Source organism: Amphiura filiformis, chromosome 16 (genome assembly GCF_039555335.1).
Source record: "Amphiura filiformis chromosome 16, Afil_fr2py, whole genome shotgun sequence".
Classification (NCBI taxonomy): Eukaryota; Metazoa; Echinodermata; class Ophiuroidea; order Amphilepidida; family Amphiuridae; genus Amphiura; species Amphiura filiformis.
In genome coordinates, this window is record NC_092643.1 from 40,908,082 (window position 1) to 40,928,149 (window position 20,068).

A 20,068-nucleotide genomic window follows, 5' to 3' on the forward strand; every position below is an offset into this window, starting at 1 on the left:
GACCTGAATGTAGAAATGTTCCAAGGTTTGAACAATCTCAAGTATATCGATCTTTCCTATTTATAGAGAACATTGCCAGTTGAGATATTGCAGAATTTTAATAATTTGTCAGGTTTGTATCTCGCAGGAAATCGTATATCTGATTTTGGTAAGATAATGACGCGGAGTTTGAAAAATCTTGATACACTCGTGTTGTCTAACAATTCTTTAAAAAGTGTACCTGATGAAATAGTTCACGATTTGATACATTTGAGAGTACTGGACCTTGATAGAAATCAGATATCAAAACTTGACGTGGTGTTTAGCAATCTGACAAATCTTAACACACTCAGGCTCTCTCATAATTTTTTGAGTACATTGCCTGAAGGTGTATTTATAGATTTGATAAATTTAGATGATCTGAACCTCAATGGAAATAAACTATTAACTTTGGACGTGAGAAGTTTCCACAGAATGAATATTCTCTTTAATCTTGAGTCTAATAACAATGCATTGAGTTCAATACCAGGTGAAATATTTCAAGATTTATTAAATTTGGTAATTCTTGACTTGAAAAGAAATCAATTGACTTCCTTACATAAAGGATGTTTTAAAGCATTGCGTAAAGTGATTAGGCTATCATTGAGTGAAAATAAATATCTTACATTCGATTCGGAATTATTCTCCAATTTATTTGCATTATTAGTACTTGATATTAATGATAACAGGTTAACTGAATTCCCTGATGGTATCTTCAAAAACCAACTACATTTGAAAATCCTCTATGTTCAGTCTAACCAATTACGATCGTTGAACAAAAATGTGATGGAAAATTTATTGAAGTTACAAAGTATTGACATATCAAACAATTATCTAACACACTTAGATAGTGACGTATTTAAATACACAGTAAGTCTATTAGATATTAATTTGTCAACAAATAAATTAAAGAAAATAACAAACATACAACACCTAGTCAATCTGCGTATCTTAAGTCTCATTAACAACACGCTAACCAGAATAACTCGCAAGTCCTTTTCATCCCCGTCAAATAACTTACGATTGCGTGTTAGTCAGCATGAAATATGTAACTGTTATGTCCCTGATCATATCAAATGTTATGCCACAGGAAGAAGATCACCATATCTTACATGTGATAGACTACTTTCTGATAGAACATTAACAGTGATAATGTGGCTCCTCGGTTTAAATGCAATTGGAGGAAATATCTTTGTGCTAGTTGCCACAAAGAAAATGGTTCAGAAAAATAAAGTGAATGCATTATTGCTGAGTAATCTTGCCACATCCAGAAAGTTGAGGGGGCCCAGAGAAGGGCAACTAAATTCATTTTAGATTATCCCGAGGCTGAGTACAAAGAAAGATTAACCGAGCTAACTCTTCTTCCATTAAGTTTTAGAAGAGAATATGTTGATTTCAATATATTTTTCAAGTGCAATCTGGGATTATATGACATCAATCTAGATATCAGATCTACAAATTCTGTTGCTTCATTTAAGCAACACGTTTTGGCGTTTACCAGTCCAAATTTGCTCGCACCTTTGATGCAACTTGTGTTTGCACTTGGACCTCTTTTTGTAATTGTGTCCAAATTGCAGGCAAACGTAACTTAACATGCATTTCCCCCCTCTAATTTATTTTTCCCTTCCCTTCTTTTTGGATTTGGTGGGGCGGTCTTAGAGGTGCTGGGCACATGTTCGTCCAGCCATTCACTGGACTTTTTAAACAAATTTTGTTCCTTTCATATGATATTGTGTATTTTTTGATGTAACGTAGGTGCAATATTATATATATTTTGTAATTCTGTGCCAGTGATAAAGTGTAATAAATAAATAAATAAATAAATAAAATAAACACATTTAATGGTGAAACCTGTACAAGAGCGTTTAGTATAACAACAAGACTCACATTACCTGTAAGTTTTATTATATTGCTTGCAGTTCATTTTAAAAATCGTGTTCGATAGTATAAGATGCCGTCACTGATTTCAGAGTAAATACTAGCACCAGAAATATATTGACGCCATTGTAAAGCCCAAAGAAAAATTGATCGACAATCTTAGCCGCTTCTCTCCACTCTTGCAAAGGAGCCACTTCCTCCTCCTTTTTCCTTTCTTCTTCTTCCTTAGTTAAAAGAAATTGTCTGATTTTGTTAACATCCGATTCCAACATACCGCGTCCATCTGTGACTTTTGAGAAATCCATTACATTAGCTGGTGAAGATGGACTCTGCTCTCCTCCTGCAATATCTGTGGTTGTGACCTCTGAGGAATCCATTTCATCCTCTGGAGAAGATGGAATGCGCTCTCCTACGATTTCGGTGATTGTAACATTAAAGGTATCCATTTCAATATCTGGTGAACCAGGATTGCGTACTCCTGCAAGATCATCATCTTCTGTATATACTTTGACGAATGATATATTCTCACTATTGCGATAGTCATCTTCGGCAGATGCACTATCGTTCCTCTTATTTTCATCCAAAACGTTAAGAAAGGGATACTTTAAAAATTGGCTGATTTTGTAGACTTGTGATCCCAACATACCGCGTTCATCTATTTCAACCTCCTCCGTCTGTGGTTGTGACCTTTGAGGAATCGATTTTATCCTCTGATGAAGATAGACTGTATTCTCCTGCAGTGTCTGTTGTTGTGCCTTTTGAGGAATCATTTCACCCTCTGGTGAAGATGGACTGCGCTCTCCTGCAATGTCTACAATTGTGACTTTTGAGGAATCCATTTCATTCTCTGGTGAATATAGGCTGCGCTCTTCTGCAATGTCTACGGTTGTGACTTTTGAGAATTTCATTTCATTTTCTGGTGAAGATGAACTGCGCTCTTCTGCAGCCTTTGCGGAATCCATTTCATTATCTGGTAGACTGCGCTCTCCGGGAAGACCACCATTGTCTGTCTGTATTTTGACGACTGATATATTCTTATTATTGCGATTGTCATCTTCAGCAGATGTGCTGTCGTTCTTCTTGGTTTGATCGCAACGACCAACAACGCGTGCCATGTAGACGAAGATGAAAACTCGTAATCGTGGCCCCATCCGAGAGCAGTCTTTAGGGTCTTGATGATGAATGTGTAGAATCCACGTTGAAATCAAAACACACATGCCCACCCAACATATCATGATCGTAAAGTACTCAGCTGCACAGAAAAATAAAACAAATAAAACTGACGATCAATATTAATTAGAGATTTGGTGATCATATAGGAGCTTATAGACCTTTCTTATAATTGGTACCTTCCTGGCGTTGATGGGGTAAACATCGATATCGCGTATTATCAAACAACGAATGCGAGGTCAAGAGGGTACCATATGAATATTTTATAACCACGTGATACCCCTTTTAACCTCTGGTTGTTTTTATAGTACGTAAAACAGCAGGAAGGTGCCATTGTAAGAATTTTCTACAGCGCAATTGTTTCTCTTTCGATCTTTAGCTGCTTTTAACATTTATAACGTCCATGATGCTCATTCAATGTGCTGATTGGAGAAAAGTCTGGATTTAATTGGTGACATTTATAGATTAAGGTCTGACTCAGTTCCGCTCTCAACATTGGGTTAATGAACCAAGAAAAGACGCCGTCCTTTTAGAGCAGACGCTATAAGCCTGTACAAGGAGCAATAATACTCCACAGTACATGTAAATCGCAGTTAGTTCGAAATCCCTGTGCCGGGAATTTCCACTAGACCTGCTTCGCCGAACGAAATAGATATAAACATCTTCCAAAAAGTAATTACCCCCTCTTAATAAATGACCATTATTCCAAAACGGTTGATTGTATGCCAAATTTAAGATACGCATTCGAAGCGGAAGTTATTTCTGCACATTATGACACCTCGTTTGTTTGCAATGGTCCCAATGTCGAAGCGTACATTAAAATGAACGTAACCCTATATGTGATGCGATCAAGCAAAATCAGCCGGAACTCGGAAATATTGATTTTGAGATATAGCCAAACAAAGGAAATATTTCCTTTTGTTTCCTCTTGTTTTGGAAACTCTTTAATTACTCATATCTTTGGAACTGGTTGTTCAATTTCAATGGGGTTTTCTGCAAAATCCAGCTTTGTAAATGCTTTTTACTATCCTGTAAGAAACCGAAAATTTATTATTGCCGAGTTCCGACTGATTTTGCTTGATCGCATCACATATGTGAAAATTGCAGTAAAACCTATTGAAATGTTTTTAGTATCCGTTGAAGGAAATCTGTTTAGCTCTTATTGGAGTATCCGTTTTGTTTCATGCTCTTGGAGGGGATAAAAACATGTGATAATCAATAACAGCTATAATTATACACATCAGTGGTCATTATTCGTCGAATTATAACATGAAATATTTTTTTCTGACCTACAGTTGTCCTTCCAGTGGTAAAGTTAGATTCAAAATTTCCTGAATGGGCGGTGTTATCAACATATGAAGAGCTTATTTCCAAACCGTGTTAAGTCCATAAACACATGTGTCTGATTTACCTGTGTGATATTGCTATGGGTTGTGATGTATTATAACTTCAGTTGAATGCACCACAACAAAGCAAACAGTGGGTGGACGCACAGTAACAATACTCTGTGAGGCCTTTGATTCCCAAATGAGAACAATAGTCTGCATATTGTTAACCAACATTATTATGGTAAATAATGGCTTCTTGATGGTACACTTCATTGTTGTCAAACTTGTCAAAGTATAAATTGTGACTGTAAATGAGAATCTTGTGGCTGTGGACGGTTTGGAAATAAGCCCTTCATATGTAACTCTTAGTCTTCACCTCACGGTTGTTTGATGTGATCATTTATTAGTTTTTCAAACAAAATATCATGTACTACCTAATTTAAGGCTTAAACAGATAAAAGCGGTATCATGCTAATGTATACAGATGCTTTTGAGTCATTTTCAACTTTAATTTATTAACATTATTCACTTTCAAAGCATTTTTAAAGCTTTTTCGGATATAAAATGTATCGATTTATTACAAGATTGGTGGCGCTATTTAGTTACTGGAAATTACTCTTTCAAGCTTTTAATACAAATAATTCCTGTTATATTTTCATGAAATATGTTTATAAAATTTCCTTGTTGCTTGTGTCACCTATTTCATCTGTTTTAACGACAGTATTGGTTACTTACCCCTTGCAAATTACCAAATATGATTTAGGATAAATAGCGCCACCTATAGATTGCATTTACTTAATACTGAAGCCAATTCCATATACATCAAACAACCGTGACCTTTTATATGTAACTCTTGGTCTTCCACTTTTTGTGACCTTCTTGGTACACAAAAACATTGAACTTGTTTTAATGTGGAATTAAGTAAACAATGACCACTGATGTGAAAAATGATTTTTTATTGATTATCACATATTTCGATCCCTTCCAAGTGCATGAAATTAAGAGGATAATCCAATCATTTATTTCCATGGCAATTTCCATACAAGGCAATAGGAATAGGAATTTGCTGCAACTTGTGTTACTCTAGTTTGAATGTAGGCTACGACGTCGATATATAAATGAGGTGTCATAATGCGCAGAAATAAATTATGTTTCGAATGCATATGACAGTTGGCATACGATCAACCTTTTTTTGGGGGGGGGGGGGGGTATTACCTTTTGGTAGATGTTTATATAATGACGAAGCTATACTTACTCAGTAAAGGGAAGAAATCCGCACTTGGTGGCACAATACTCATCACATACTCGTTGAAAACTACCAGGGATAGTAATGTCGTAACAGCCAAGCCCATTTTTTCACCAGATTCTGGTTGGAGGTAGAATACTAGCCCTGATAAAGACGAAATGATGAAATAAGGTACCAACAAGGTGAACAAATAGAAAGTAAATTTTCGCTTTAGTTTTATTGCGAAAAATGCCTCTGGCCATGTCAGGACTACGGGAGGACCTGATGCCGTCGAAGGAATGAGATAGGATATCTCTTTACGGTAAGCAATAGCGGATAGCAGATCCCATTCGCTGTTCGCGTGGTACTCAGACTGTGCATCGAATCCAGCAACTCCCCCTAGTATGTCCAGGTTTACTAAAGTACCATCATAACTCCAGGAACCGAAGCGAAGAATGCACTCTTGTCGGTCGAAAGGGAAAGAGATTAACCTCATCTGACAGGCCGACCGCAGAGTGGCCTTTACGGTCCACTGTACTGATCCGTCCGAACTAACCACAAGTTTCAAGCCTTCCGCTTTTATATCGTTGGAATCACCAACGCTTCAAAAATAAACAACACACAAACAAACAAGTATTAGTGATGAAGTAAAATTAAACTATTACTCAAAACAGAAAATGAGCTCACTTGAGAGCTTTCGGAATGTATCACTATTCCTTGTTCACTCGGTGGATGGACTGGTGAAAGAATGATGCTTGTTACAATTTGGGATAGTCGACAGGGGTTCATCGTGCGCAAGCAAGCTTGAGCACATTGCCACGCTGAGCATTTTCGACCGCGTGCCTCGTTTTGACTTGCAAGTTTTAAAAATGAACCAAATTTCATATACTGGTATCAATATTTGTCAATTTAGAGTGTTTGGGAGCAAATTGGAGCTGACAAGGTTCTGTACACGACATAATAAATCAAATTTTCATAACACATCAGGTTTTGGTGTAGGACGGGTTACATAAGTGCGGACTCTCTTTATGTGAGTAGTTTAAAATATATTATACCCATTGTACAAAGTGATATCTGGTATCCAAATAAAATCCCCTGGAATCACCAGTTGCTCTTTCCCTCCGAACTCAGTTTCGTTCCACGTGAGAAATGCGTCTTTCCACACCTGCAATCAATCAATCAATAAATAGAAATCAAAACTAAAAACAAAAGCACAACAAATCCACTGACATGTTTATTGAAGCGATCTTCTTGTTCTTTTATTTTCTTCTTCTCTTCTTCTTCTTGGGTTCAGTCGGCAGCCAACTTTACACCGCCAGAGGGTTTTTATTGTCAGAGATACACGATTCTTACAGTTTAGTTGTTTATTCTGTTTTTGTAGGCTTCTGTTTCCTTGGTTGCTTTGGTTTCTGATTTGCTTGTCTTGGTTACTTCAATTCAGTTTCTGCTTTGTTTCAGTTACTTTGGTTTCCACTTTCCTTGTCTTGGTTTCTTCGGTTGCTTTGGTTTCTGTTTTTGTTCATTCTATTTTTGAGAGCTTCTGTTGACTTTGCTTCTTTGGTTTCTATGTCCAGCCTGTTCATCCACTCCCGCGATGCTCGTGGATCGAAGGAGTGTTTGTATATATCCTTTGTTGGAAACATTTGTTGCAGGTTTGTGCTGTTTCTGTTTCTTGTTGCAACCCCGCTGATCTCAGCACTTTGGAAGTGATGGTCGGCATTAATTCCTATCAGCCCATTGATGGCCTTGTATGTCATGGTCATTATCGCTTTCTGTCTTCCAGAGTCTCCCAGTCTATGTCCTTTAACATCTGTGTCACACTGCTCTTTTGTTTGTAGTCCCTTTTGCAGAATCTAGCTGCTTTTCTCTGCACTCCCTCGACCAGTTAGATATGTTTCTTCTTGAATGGTCTCCATACACAGCCATCATGCTCAAGAATGGGTCTAACCAGTGTTTTGTATGCTGGGCCCTTGACTACTGGCAAAACCACAAGTTTCTCCTTAGTACACCCACCACTCTGTTTGCCTTGCTGACCGTCTTGTCAATGTGCGCATCCCAGTTGAGTTTGTTGCCAAGCTCCACTGGTTACAGAATTTGTAGCTCAGGTCTGGGGCGGTTTTCTATTTGTGAACTTCATGATGTAGCACTTGGATGCATTGAATTCCATGGCCCAAGTGTTCTGGCATTCTTCAAGAGGTTTGAGATCTGCAAAGTTGCAAGCTCCTCTTCTGTATTTCCAGATGCATAGACCACGCAGTCGTCCGCAAACAGACGGGCTTTGTTGTTGTGTAATGTTTTGTTTGGTAAGTCATTGATGTATATAAGAAACTGTAATGGGCCTGTGACTGTACCTTGTGGCACACTGGATGTGACGCACTTGGGTCTCGATTTCACACCATTGCAGACACCTTTATGAGTTCGGTCAGTTAAAAAGTAGCGATAGAACCCCAGAACCCCTTATTCCATAGTGCTCTAACTTTCCTATCAACCTCTCGTGGGGCGCTTGTCAAAAGCTTGTTGTTAGAATCAATTGTGTCTTAGCAGGGTGCTTTGACCTAAAGCCATGTTGATTGTCTACCAATACATCATAACGCTCCAGCCAGCTGTTTTATCACATGAGAGAGGACTATATGTTCAAGCACTTTACATACCAAACTGGGCAATGATACCGGCCGGTAGTTGCTCGCCTCAGTCTTCGGGCCTTTTATTTTATAAATCCCACACACGTTGGCCTCTCTCCACTACTTTGGTACGAAGCCGTTGTTGACTGTGGCCAGATATACATCAGTCAGCATTGGAGTTATCTCTCCAGCCACGATTGACAGGAATCAAGGTTATAAGCCGTCTGGGCCAGGTGCCTTGTTTGGTTTCAGCTCCTGCAGCTGCTTGAGTACCCCATTTTCGGTGATGATCAATTGAGAGATGGAGGGTGTTGGTTCACCACCAAGACTAGGAATGTTGGTTTTGTCTTCCTGTGTAAAGACTCCGGTGAACTGTTTGTTCAGACCTTCTGCCTTTTCCCCACCATCTGCAATGATCTTGTTATCATCTTTAAGATCGCCAAATTCCACATACTCTTTCTTGAGTTCGTTTATGAAAGACCAAAATGCATTCGGTTCATATGTCATGTCACTGGTGAGCTTATCCCTGATAAACGCATGTCAGCTGCTCCTGTATAGGACCGCCGGTTCCGTCCGGTTTCTATTGTTCTACGCAATGGAAACTGGACGGAACCGTCGGTCGAGTTTAGATTTCATCCCTTAATGAAAAGGAACTATATAAACATCTCAAAAAAGTAACTAACCCCCCTTAAATAATGGCCATTATTCAAAAAGGGGCTATTGTATTACAAATCTGTAAAATGCGTTGGAAGTAGAATATATTTCTGCACATTTTGACACCTCATTTGATACAATAGCCCAGAAAACAATAAAACACCGGTCAATTTAATGTGGTGAGGTCCAGATTTGAAAGTTGCAATACAAAAACACTCAGATATCATTACACAGATTTCCTTCCATTACACTGAATACAAAATCAATACAATTTACTGCAACTTTCAAATCTTGGGTTACATGGATTTAAATGTACGCTGTGACGTCAATACTTAGTCAATTGCTACAGATGAGGTGTCAAAATGTGCGGAAATAAATTCTGCTTCCAACGCATTTTACAGATTCTTTTACAGATCACCCGTTTTTGAATAATGGTCATTATTTAAGGGGGTTAGTTACTTTTTTTGAGATGTTTATTACTAAATCTGAAAGAAAGGCGGCTAAATTGATTTGCGAACACTTACCTGTCTTACCCAAACATTAAGCTCAATTTGATGATTTATTTCTTCCTATGAGGAAAATAAAAGCCAAAAAGAAAACATTATAAATTTAATAGTAGAGACAATCTTATCACTTTGTAAAATTATCAAGCACAGTAAAGTCTTGTTTGTAGCGCTTTTGTCATGAAATATACAAGGAATCTGAAAATATCATTGAAAAGAATTTTGTTTATGCGCCTGTCACACTACACCGAATAGGTCTTCCGTACAAGAAATGGATGGTATTTTAGTAAATCCGTTGTTGTTCGTCAATGATCGTTTTATGTTCTTTTTATGTCCTGCTATCATCCGCCAAATGCGTTTCGTGTTAGGTGATGTTCGTTAAGTCCGTCGGCAAGTTTTGTGCATGCACAAAACTTGAAACGGAGTGTACCGAATACACATGTTCGGTATTTATCCGATGTGTGTTCGTATGATGCTGCATATTGCCGGAGTTTGTTCGCTCTCCTTTCGTTCATGTTCGTTCTTTGTTCGTTGCACTCGGCCTGTGTTCGTTGCAAATACGTTCCTGTGAGGCCTCCTCACCGGATAGCATATTTTTGCATTCGGTGATGTACGTTGACCCAGACCGTCTTATAGGTCTGTCACACTACGACGGACTGGATTAACGTACATCACCGAATACAAAAATATTTTATTCGGTGGAAAAATCACCAGTCCGGCAGAAGATTCGGTGGGATTTTGGGTCCGATTCCCGTTCGTCTCTCTATGCGTTGTGGCCGCTAATAACCCTGCAGGCGTCTTATATCCGATCGTTCAACGTCCGACAAATGACCGGATTTGGGGGTCCGATTCCCGTTCGTTTCTCTATGCGTTGTGGCCGTTAATAATCCTGCAGGCGTCTTATATTCGATCGTTCAACGTCCGACAAATGACCGGATTTGGGGGGTCAACGTCCGACAAATGTACGGATTTTGGGATCCGATTCCCGTTCGTCTCTCTATGCGTTGTGGCCGCTAATAATCCTGCAGGCGTTTTATATTCAATCGTTCAACGTCCGACAAATAACCGGCGAATCCGTGGCATGTGGCACCAACAGGGACGTCCACACTATCAGAAAAGTGGGGAGAGAGGGTGTTTGAGAGGGTTTTTGACCCCTTAGAGGCAGTGACGTAGCAAGCACTTTTTCAGAGGGTGAACAAAGTGGGGAAAGGGGGAAAACTTTGACGAAAATGGTCAAATATTGGCTAATAATTACAAAAGGGCTACAAATCTGATATATCAGGGCAACCAGAGTCCGGGGGCAATAGAGGTGAGAAACCTTTGGACAATGAAGGCCCAATTGAAGCCATTTGTCATTTTTTAGATCAATTTTAGCACTATTATTGGGTACTATTTTAGTTTGAAACAGCCGCAAATTGGTGAAACGAAAGCCTAATTAAAGCCATTGAAAAGTTTTCACAATTATTGTATAATATAAACAATTGTTTTAAAAATAACACGTGGATATCCATAGCAGAAGCAAAAAGGAAGACTTGTCCATTTTTCAAAATGAAGGTCTAATTGAAGCCATTTGCATGGGGACTGTAGGGCCTATTAGGCCTGGGCCTATTGTGTAAAAATTTAGTTTTAAAAATGGAAAATTTGGACACTTGTTTTTGGTGCATCATTTTTACACTATTATTGCCTTAAACAAAAAAACAAAGAAGGCCCGAACTGAATTTGCAAAATTTAAAATGTTACACTGATCCACTGACACTTTAAGATATAAGACTTCAGACTCGTAATTTCAGGTAAAGCATGCATGGATTGATATGTTAAAGTCAGTAATAGACCTAAGTCCGTCTTAAATACTGATTTTGGTGACAATGGGAGTACAAAATGTCACGGGCCCTACATATCGACGGGCCGGCAGTAATTTTCACAGGCTTTTGGGCCAAGGAACGACATTTAAAGCACTGCCTATAATAATCACAGGCCTATACTTAGGCTTACTATATACTATCCTGGGCCTACTCAATAACATACAATTTAACCTGTTCCATGTTTTTTCTTCTTTTTCTTTCTTGTCAATCACTAAAACTGGTAGGAATTTGATATTGCGTCCTCTACCCTTCAGAAAGTGCCCTCCTCAACATGCTCAATACTACTTACATGCATAGGCCTACTAAATTACGTGCAATTTAACTTTTCTCTTCTCTTCTCTCTTCAATTTTTCTCACTTTCTTTTCTTTTTCTCTCCTTTCCCCTTTTTTCTACTTGTCAGTCACTAAAGTACTGGGGAAATATGATATTGCGTCACACACCCTTCAGAACCCCCCCCATGATTGATGCACATGTTCGCCATAGGCCTACATCCGGCACAAGCGCCTGCGAAACCTTGCAAACACCTGCGGTATATAAACGAAAGAATAACGAACAAACCCAGGGTATATATACAGAACTGTACACACACATCGGACAACTTCCGAACATGTGTATTCGGCACATTCCGTTTCAAGTTTTGTGCATGCACAAAACTTGAAACGTATTGTCGACGGACTAAACAATCATCACCTAACACGAAACGCATTTGGCGGATAATAGCAGGACATATGAAGAACATAAAACGAACATTGACGAACACTAACGGATTTGCTAAAATACCATCCGTTTCTTATACGGAAGACCGATCCGGTGTAGTGTGACACTAACACGGTCTGGGTCAACGTACATCACCGAATGCATAAATATGCTATCCGGTGGTGAAGGCCTCACAGGAACGTATTTGCAACGAACACGGGCCGAGTGCAACGAACAAAGAACGAACATGAACGAAAGGAGAGCGAACAAACTCCGGCAATATTCAGCACCATACGAACACACATCGGATAAATACCGAACATGTGTATTCGGTACACTCCGTTTCAAGTTTTGTGCATGCCGATGGACTTAACGAACATCACCTAACACGAAACGCATTTGGCGGATGATAGCAGGACATGAAAAGAACATAAAACGATCGGTGAGTGTGAACACTAATGCTTCTGTCACACTACACCGGATCGGTCTTCCGTATAAGAAACGGATGGTATTTTAGCAAATCCGTTAGTGTTCGTCAATGTTCGTTTTATGTTCTTCATATGTCCTGCTATTATCCGCCAAATGCGTTTCGTGTTAGGTGATGTTTGCTTAGTCCGTCGACAAAACTTGAAACGGAGTGTGCCGAATACACATGTTCGGAAGTTGTCCGATGTGTGTTCGTACTGTTCTGTATACCCTGGGTTTGTTCGTTATTCTTTCGTTTATATACCGCAGGTGTTTGGAAGGTTTCGCAGGCGCTTGTGCCGGATGTAGGCCTATGGCGAACATGTGCATCGATCATGGGGGGGGGGGGCACTTTCTGAAGGGTGTGGGACGCAATATCATATTCCCCCAGGACTTTAGTGACTGTCAAGTAGAAAAAAGCCGGGGAAAAAAGGGGGAAAGGAGAGAAAAAAAGAAAAGAAAGTGAGAAAAATTGAAGAGAGAAGAGAAGAGAAAAACGTAATTTAGTAGGCCTATGCACAGATGCATGTAAGTAGTATTGAGGGAGGGGCACTTTCTGAAGGGTAGAGGACGCAATATTAAATTCCTACCAGTTTTAGTGATTGACAAGAAAGAAAAAAGAAGAGAAAACATGGAAAATGTTAAATTGTACGTTATTGAGTAGGCCCAGGATAGTAGTAAGCCTAAGTATAGGCCTGTGATTATTATAGGCAGTAAATGTGGTTATTTGACCCAAAAGCCTGTGAAAATTACTGCCGGCCAGTCCATATGCAGGGCCTGTGATATTTTGTCACCAAAGTCAGTATTTAAGACGGACTTAGGTCTATTCCTGACTTTAACATATCAATCCATGCTTGCTTTACCTGAAATTACGAGTCTAAAGTCTTATATCTAAGTGTCAGTGGACCCATGTAACATTTTAAATTTTGCAAATTCAATTCGGGCCTTCTTTGTTTATTGTTTAAGGCAATAATAGTGTAAAAATGATGCACCAAAAAACAATTTTCCAAATTTTCCATTTTTAAAACTAAATTTTTACACAATAGGACGAACGAGAATCGGACCCCCAAATCCGGTCATTTGTCGGACGTTGAACGATCGTATACAAGACACCTGCAGGATTATTAGCGGCCACAACGCATAGAGAGACGAACCAGAATCGGACCCCAAATCCGGTCATTTGTCGGACGTTGAACGATCGTACATAAGACGCCTGCAGGATTATTAGCGGCCACAACGCATAGAAAGACGAACGAGAATCGAACCCCAAATCCCACCGAATCTCCTGCCGGACTGATGATTTTTCCACCGGATAAAATATTTTTGTATACGGTGATGTTCGTTAACCCAGTCCGTCGTAGTGTGACAGACCTATTACACTAATCCCGATCGAGTTAAGCTCATTTAAATAAAACCACCCATTTTGTAGCTGCACGCGGTTTCACTTCCCAAGGATGTATACACCTATCCGACTTCGCCATTACTGCGGTGTCCCCGATGTAAAACTGCGGTGTCCCGAGGTCGGGGGTTCCATCCATTATTTATTGTGTGCTATACAGAATTGTACCCGGGAATTGTACACAACAGTGATTTTCAATACACAATCATGAGTATTGAATTACGAATTAAATCTCCCGCTTTGGTACATCTGTGTTGCCGTCAATAGAGGGCCAAATACAGTAAACGCTTCTCGGATTGGTGTATAGGAGGCCGGTCGAGTGCAGATCCTTCGGAACACGCTTTTCAATACGGAATAAATACTAACCTCACCATCCAAGCAGCAAAGATCATTTCCCATAGAAAAAGCGTTATCCGACGGATCTGCAGTTGACCATTCTGATAGTCATGATCATGGTAGTGTATTGACTGGTATATTCAAATGCTAAATAAAGGCGACAGGAGTGGTTTCGATCAATAATGCATAGCGGGCTACATTATTGCTTAAAGCCGGGCCGAAGAGTTCTTTTTAAATTTTATCATATTGCACTGCACACAAAGAAACGAGCCATTACAATATGTGATGCGATCAAGCAAAATCAGTCGGAACTCGGAAATATTGATTTTGAGATATAGCCAAACAAAGTGAACATTTCCTTTTGTTTTCTATTGTTTTGGGAACTCTATAATCGCTCATTATCTTTGGACCTGGCTGTTCAATTTCAATGGGGTTTTCTGCAAAATGCAGCTTTGTAAATGCTTTTTACTATCCTATAAAAAACTGAATATTTAATATTTTCGAGTTCCGACTGATTTTGCTTGATCGCATCACATATGGCACTTCAATTATGACTGCAAAGTTTCACACCACTCTTCGCCATACATACATTCTCTCAGCCACATTTCCCTAACATAATATGAAATTAAAAAAAATTAACGAAATTTATTTTGTCAGAGGCGCCGGCGGGATTCGAACCCACGCTGCACTCAGCCGCTATAATGTACACCTATACGATATTGACATAACACCAGCGCCTTAGACCGCTCGGCTATCAGGCTTGATGGTGTCATGATAAAAATTTAAAAATATAATCGCAACTTCATTACTTCAACATACCAAGTGACAAGCAAAGACAGAAAACGTAACATATTTTGGAATTTTATTTGTTTAAAAACATTAATGTGTATTAATAACGCTCAATTGTTGATAACTACGTGTTTTATAAATGAGGCTATACACGCACCTATACTCGTAGCGCAGTCTAAACGAGGAGACAGAAAAGTATAGTGTGTGAAGTGTATTAAACTGTGCACACTTTACATACAAAACGAGGAGTTTTCACAGGAATATGAGGAGGTGTGTGAGGAGAACTTAGCACAAATACAATTATGGATCTCCTCGAATTGAAGGCAAAAATGCCAGAAAAAGACGTCCTAACCCCCCTATAGGGTTCTCCACTTTGAGAAGCTCCTCGAATTACTGCTTTTTGGGTCTAACCTCCTCGAATTCCTGTGTTTGTAAACACTCAACTCCTGGTTTCGCACGCGGTGCACACGCACAATAGTCGGGACAATATCGATTTTGATTCACACGTGCGCTACGAACTCGCCGTATACTATAAGCATAGATTATCAATGTGGCGTGGCCTACCGTTCTTGTAGCTTCTTTTATACACGTCGATGTTTTCATCAATTATACAATTAACCCACATTAGACCCATAATTTTATTTCAGGAAATAAAAATGATTACCATAAAAACGAAACAGTAATCATTTGTTGGGTCTAATGTCATTTATACATGGAATTTTCAACGTTTTTTCTATCGCCATTCTCGCTCAATTAAAAAAATATTTTGGCGTGTAATTGAAATAAAATTCTCTGCCTCATGAACGCCATCACATGTGCCACAATTGGGTATCACGAATCGTTATATATGATGTGCAGTTAATATTCATATTTTCTTTTATACAGAGGATGCTTCAGTTTTGACAGGAAAAATATTTTCTTGAAAACCCTCTCACTCGGTTATTTTAAAAGGTAACCACGCTTCCCTAGAATGTGCAATAAATTAGCATTAAAATTTTTCTTATTCTAACAGCAAGCGTTTCTAGAATGCATTATGGCGAAATGTGGTGTAGCAAAGTTTCATGAAACAATTTACTAAGAGTCCCCGTGAAGTTCATCGTCTCTTTCGCTTTCAGTTCCCCACAGCTGATCGGATATCAAGTATACTATTATAAGGAAGCAATATTAGAATGTGAGGAAGCTTAGAATCACGTGACTCTAATGAACAGACGCGTGAGCCTGAAGCTTCAGAGTCCGGAAGACCGCGAAATGCTAGATCACAAGTGAATATTACTAGAGTTATAGGCATGCGTTGCAAATAGCCCCAAAGATCAGCAGCTCAAGATGCAACCCACTGCGCAACATTTCCCAAGCAAGTTTTAGTCGGGCCCAGGCCCGTACGCAGGAGTTTTTTTTTTGGGGGGGGTGCTGATTTTGAAAAAGTGGACTTTTTTCGGGGGGGGGGGGGCGATTTTGTGAAAAGTGGACTTTTCCCTCAAATTTGGACCTTTTTGACCAAAAACCGTAAAAACCGTAAAAACTGATTTTTTGCTCGCTACGCTCGCAAATTCTTAAGTTTTGGGACTTTTGTATACTTTTGCAAATTTGGGGAGGTGCGGTCGCACCCCCGCACCCCCCCCTGCGTACGGGCCTGGTCGGGCCATCCGGAAGACAATGATTTACACGAGTTATAAGAGTTTAACAATTGCAGCACCGTCGTGGATATGAATAAAGCGCCATACTACTCAATACACTACACGCATGGTAAGTGAAACCGTGTGCAGCTCCAAAATAGATGGTTTTATTCAGATGAGAGTAACTTGGATTTGGTGTGAGCAAATACAACAATTAAAAAAAAAAATCAGAATCTGCTCTTTGCAATGATATTTTCATTTACAACAGATTCCTTCCAAATTTCATACAAAAACGCGACAAAAATGAGTCTACATTTTCCTTATAATTATTGGCGTCTTTTATATGCGAGAAACTAATAAAACTCGCATGAAAAACTTCAAAATCGCCTATTTATAGTTATATATTATTATTATTATTTATAATGTAAGGATAAAATAGCAATGTATTTTATGCATGTTATTTAAAGCCAACTCGTCCAACCGTTGCTTATCTTTTTTCCACGTAATAAATATATTGTCCTGGTAACTTCATAATGCGTTATAAAGGAATTATGATAATATTAAGTAAATCGCATGAATAAATTTGTCTATCCTTCATGCATGATAAATAAAGCATGTAAAATTAAGCTTATTTCTATAAGATTTCATTGACGGATTAATGTTACAGGGTCCCTCACAACACAGCTGTCATGTCAAGTATGACGGGAGCCATCCATTTAAGCAATTTGCACAGTATTTTTTGTGAGAGGTGAGAGTACACCAGACATATCGAATTGCATTCTGACTTCGAGGAATGTCCTTTTGATATCAACAAATAATTTAGATTTTTTTGAAATTCGCGATATAATACAAATTTTATGACAAATTTTAAAATGTTTTAATATTTAACAGTCCTCGAAGTAAACTTTACTAATCTAATAATATGTACTTAAAGTGCATGTAGCTGGGATGAAAAGTTGACGATCAATAATTGAACATTTTGTTTTGTGGAAAAAATAAGAAAGGTCAAAATTTGTAATTGATCGTCGGCTTTTTATCCTAGCTACAGACACTTTTAGTACATATCATTAGATTGATAAAGTTCTTCGCGGACTGTGAAATATCAAAAATATCATTTTTTAATCATTTGCCATAAAATGTGTATTATATATATCGCGAATTTCAAGAACTTTTTAGAAGTACATTCTTCGTGTTCAGAATGCAATTCGATATGTCTGATGTGCTCTCAGTCCCACAAAAATACTGTCCAAAGGTTGCTACCAGAGCCCTTAAGGATATTTTTGTTTTTTAATAATCGGTGTTATATACTCAATATTCAATCTGTTTCATTTAATGTATTGGCCATCGAATGCTTTAAGGGACCGTTCACAAACACTTGTTGGGGGGGGCTGATGCAAAATGGGGGGGTAAATTTTGACCCTCCTAAGGGGGTCCTGAAAAAAATTGACCACAAATTTTACCGGGAAAATTGAATTTATATTCTTTTCTATGGAGTTGACCCATAATTTTCGGGTCAAAAAAAAAAAAGGGGGGGGGGCTGAAATGTTTGAGATCTGAAAAGGGGGGGTTGCGAAAAATTGTCACGATGATTTTTTTTGCATCAGCCCCCCCTAACAAGTGTTTGTGAATGGTCCTTAAAGACTCTTTGGCATGTATGGCGGCGACGAATTGTATCGCCACCAATACGCTTTAATACTCACCACTGCAGTGATATCAGTAAGAACAAGTTGCATGGAGACATTGACTGGCACTGAGCTATCATTGACCGGGCGAATCACTTTGTAGTAATCATTGGTGTGGTCGAACAATGTGTCAAGTAATTCTCTATAATAATTCGCCGAATAGACACCTGTATAATGAGAAAATCAGTTGAAGAACAGCTGGTCATGGATGTGCTTTTACTGATTTTGCAGGATAATGCTTAGCGTTCAAGTGGTAGATTTGCAGGCTCAAAGTAGCATCACTCCCCCATGACACAATTCTGTCCATACTCCGGGGGGGCACTCAACACAAATGACCATACGGGTATGGTCCCCGGAAAGACCCTCCTTTTTGGATTTCGCAGCTCCGAAAGACCCACTATATTTGACCAAAATATAGCTCCGAAAGACCCTTGATTTTGATAATTTCAGCTCTGAAAGGTTGTTTCAACCAGAAAGCCAAGAAAGACCCTTGATTTGGACTGTTCGCAGCTCCAAAAGTCCCCATTTTACTTGTTCGCAGCTCCAAATGACCCCCTTTTATCGGGTTCGCCGTCAGCTCCCAAAGACCCACCATCTCAAAATTCCGGGGGAGCATACCCACCAAAAATTTTCGATGTGCCCCCAGGTCCATACTCTGTCCGAAATAACAGGTCTACATTAACTGCTGAAAACTTACCAATAATGTTTTGTTGTGCCAAAATCAAGCAAATATAGCAAGCAACACGACAGATGGTGTAAATATCCATCTTTGAGTTACAAGCAACAGAAGCAATGAGGCCGCTCCTTCCGATTGTCCTGGTCGACTGTAGAGCTAGGAGAAAATGACGTTCTCGTAATTTATTCCATTTGGAATGTTTAAACAGCTCGAATATAATAGGACATTTATGATATTTCCAGCTACTCATAAGTATCTATAGACCACTTGACATCACTGTTTATCAACAAAGGCGAGGGACTCGTCTATCGATATGCTCGAACGAGCCGCTACACTGTTCAATGGCTTTCTTGTACTGTATGAAATGTGGCGGGCGATTTAAAATGCACGTGCCCTTAGCAGACTACGATGCGTACGCACACTGCAGGGCAAAGAACAATGTAAATTGTCATAATGCGCGCGCATACTGCCGGGCAATGACGTCACATGCCAAGTGGTCTATAATATCTGGCTATATCGAAATCCTTGAAGGATTTGCGGTTCGGTGAACATATAAACAGGTATTAAACTATTAAACTGTTAAAGTGGGTAATGGCATAGATGAACTCCTGGATGGGGCAGCTTTAATTACAGGGCTGTCAACTCTCACGCATTGGCCGTGAGTCTCACGCATTGGGTCACTTTCTCACGGTCTCACGCCAAGGTAGTATAATCTCACGCCTAGGTAGTAAATCTCACGCAAAAAGCTGGAAAATGAGTAAATCTCACGCATCTGCATGAATAATTTGTTGCTCCTATGCCAACATGTGATCACTATTCAGATTTACCGTAAATATTTGGAGTATGCTTGCACATCATGCACATACACTGTGCATTTCTTTACCTCCGTATAAAATCAATAATTCATGCTGGGAGCCAAGTAACATTGTCTGCTCAGTGCAGATTGGTATTTTATTTTACTTGAGAGCATAATAGAAATACATAATACGAATAAGGCGCCATGATGGAAGGTCAGGTCGGGTATCAAAGGTTATAATAACTTAAATACTACTTGTATTTCACACCTTGCCTCTGTCACATATTTCCTTCATATTATTGACAGCAAATCCTAATTTTGACTTTGCTATTGCAAAATGTCATTTCATATCAAAT

At 39.1% G+C, this 20,068-nt stretch overlaps 1 protein-coding gene across 1 annotated transcript; it reads right to left on the bottom strand.

Moving 5' to 3' along the window:
- Positions 1–514: 514 nt before the first annotated feature.
- LOC140136000 (uncharacterized) lies at positions 515–19,152 on the bottom strand. Its single transcript, XM_072157704.1, has 6 exons — positions 18,938–19,152; positions 18,259–18,407; positions 9,419–9,463; positions 6,675–6,784; positions 5,650–6,221; positions 515–3,148 (listed from the first exon to the last, which is right to left on the bottom strand). Exons 1-6 carry the CDS (start codon positions 19,005–19,007, stop codon positions 1,944–1,946), a joined length of 2,151 nt encoding a protein of 716 aa, XP_072013805.1. The 5' UTR covers positions 19,008–19,152; the 3' UTR covers positions 515–1,943.
- Positions 19,153–20,068: the final 916 nt, after the last annotated feature.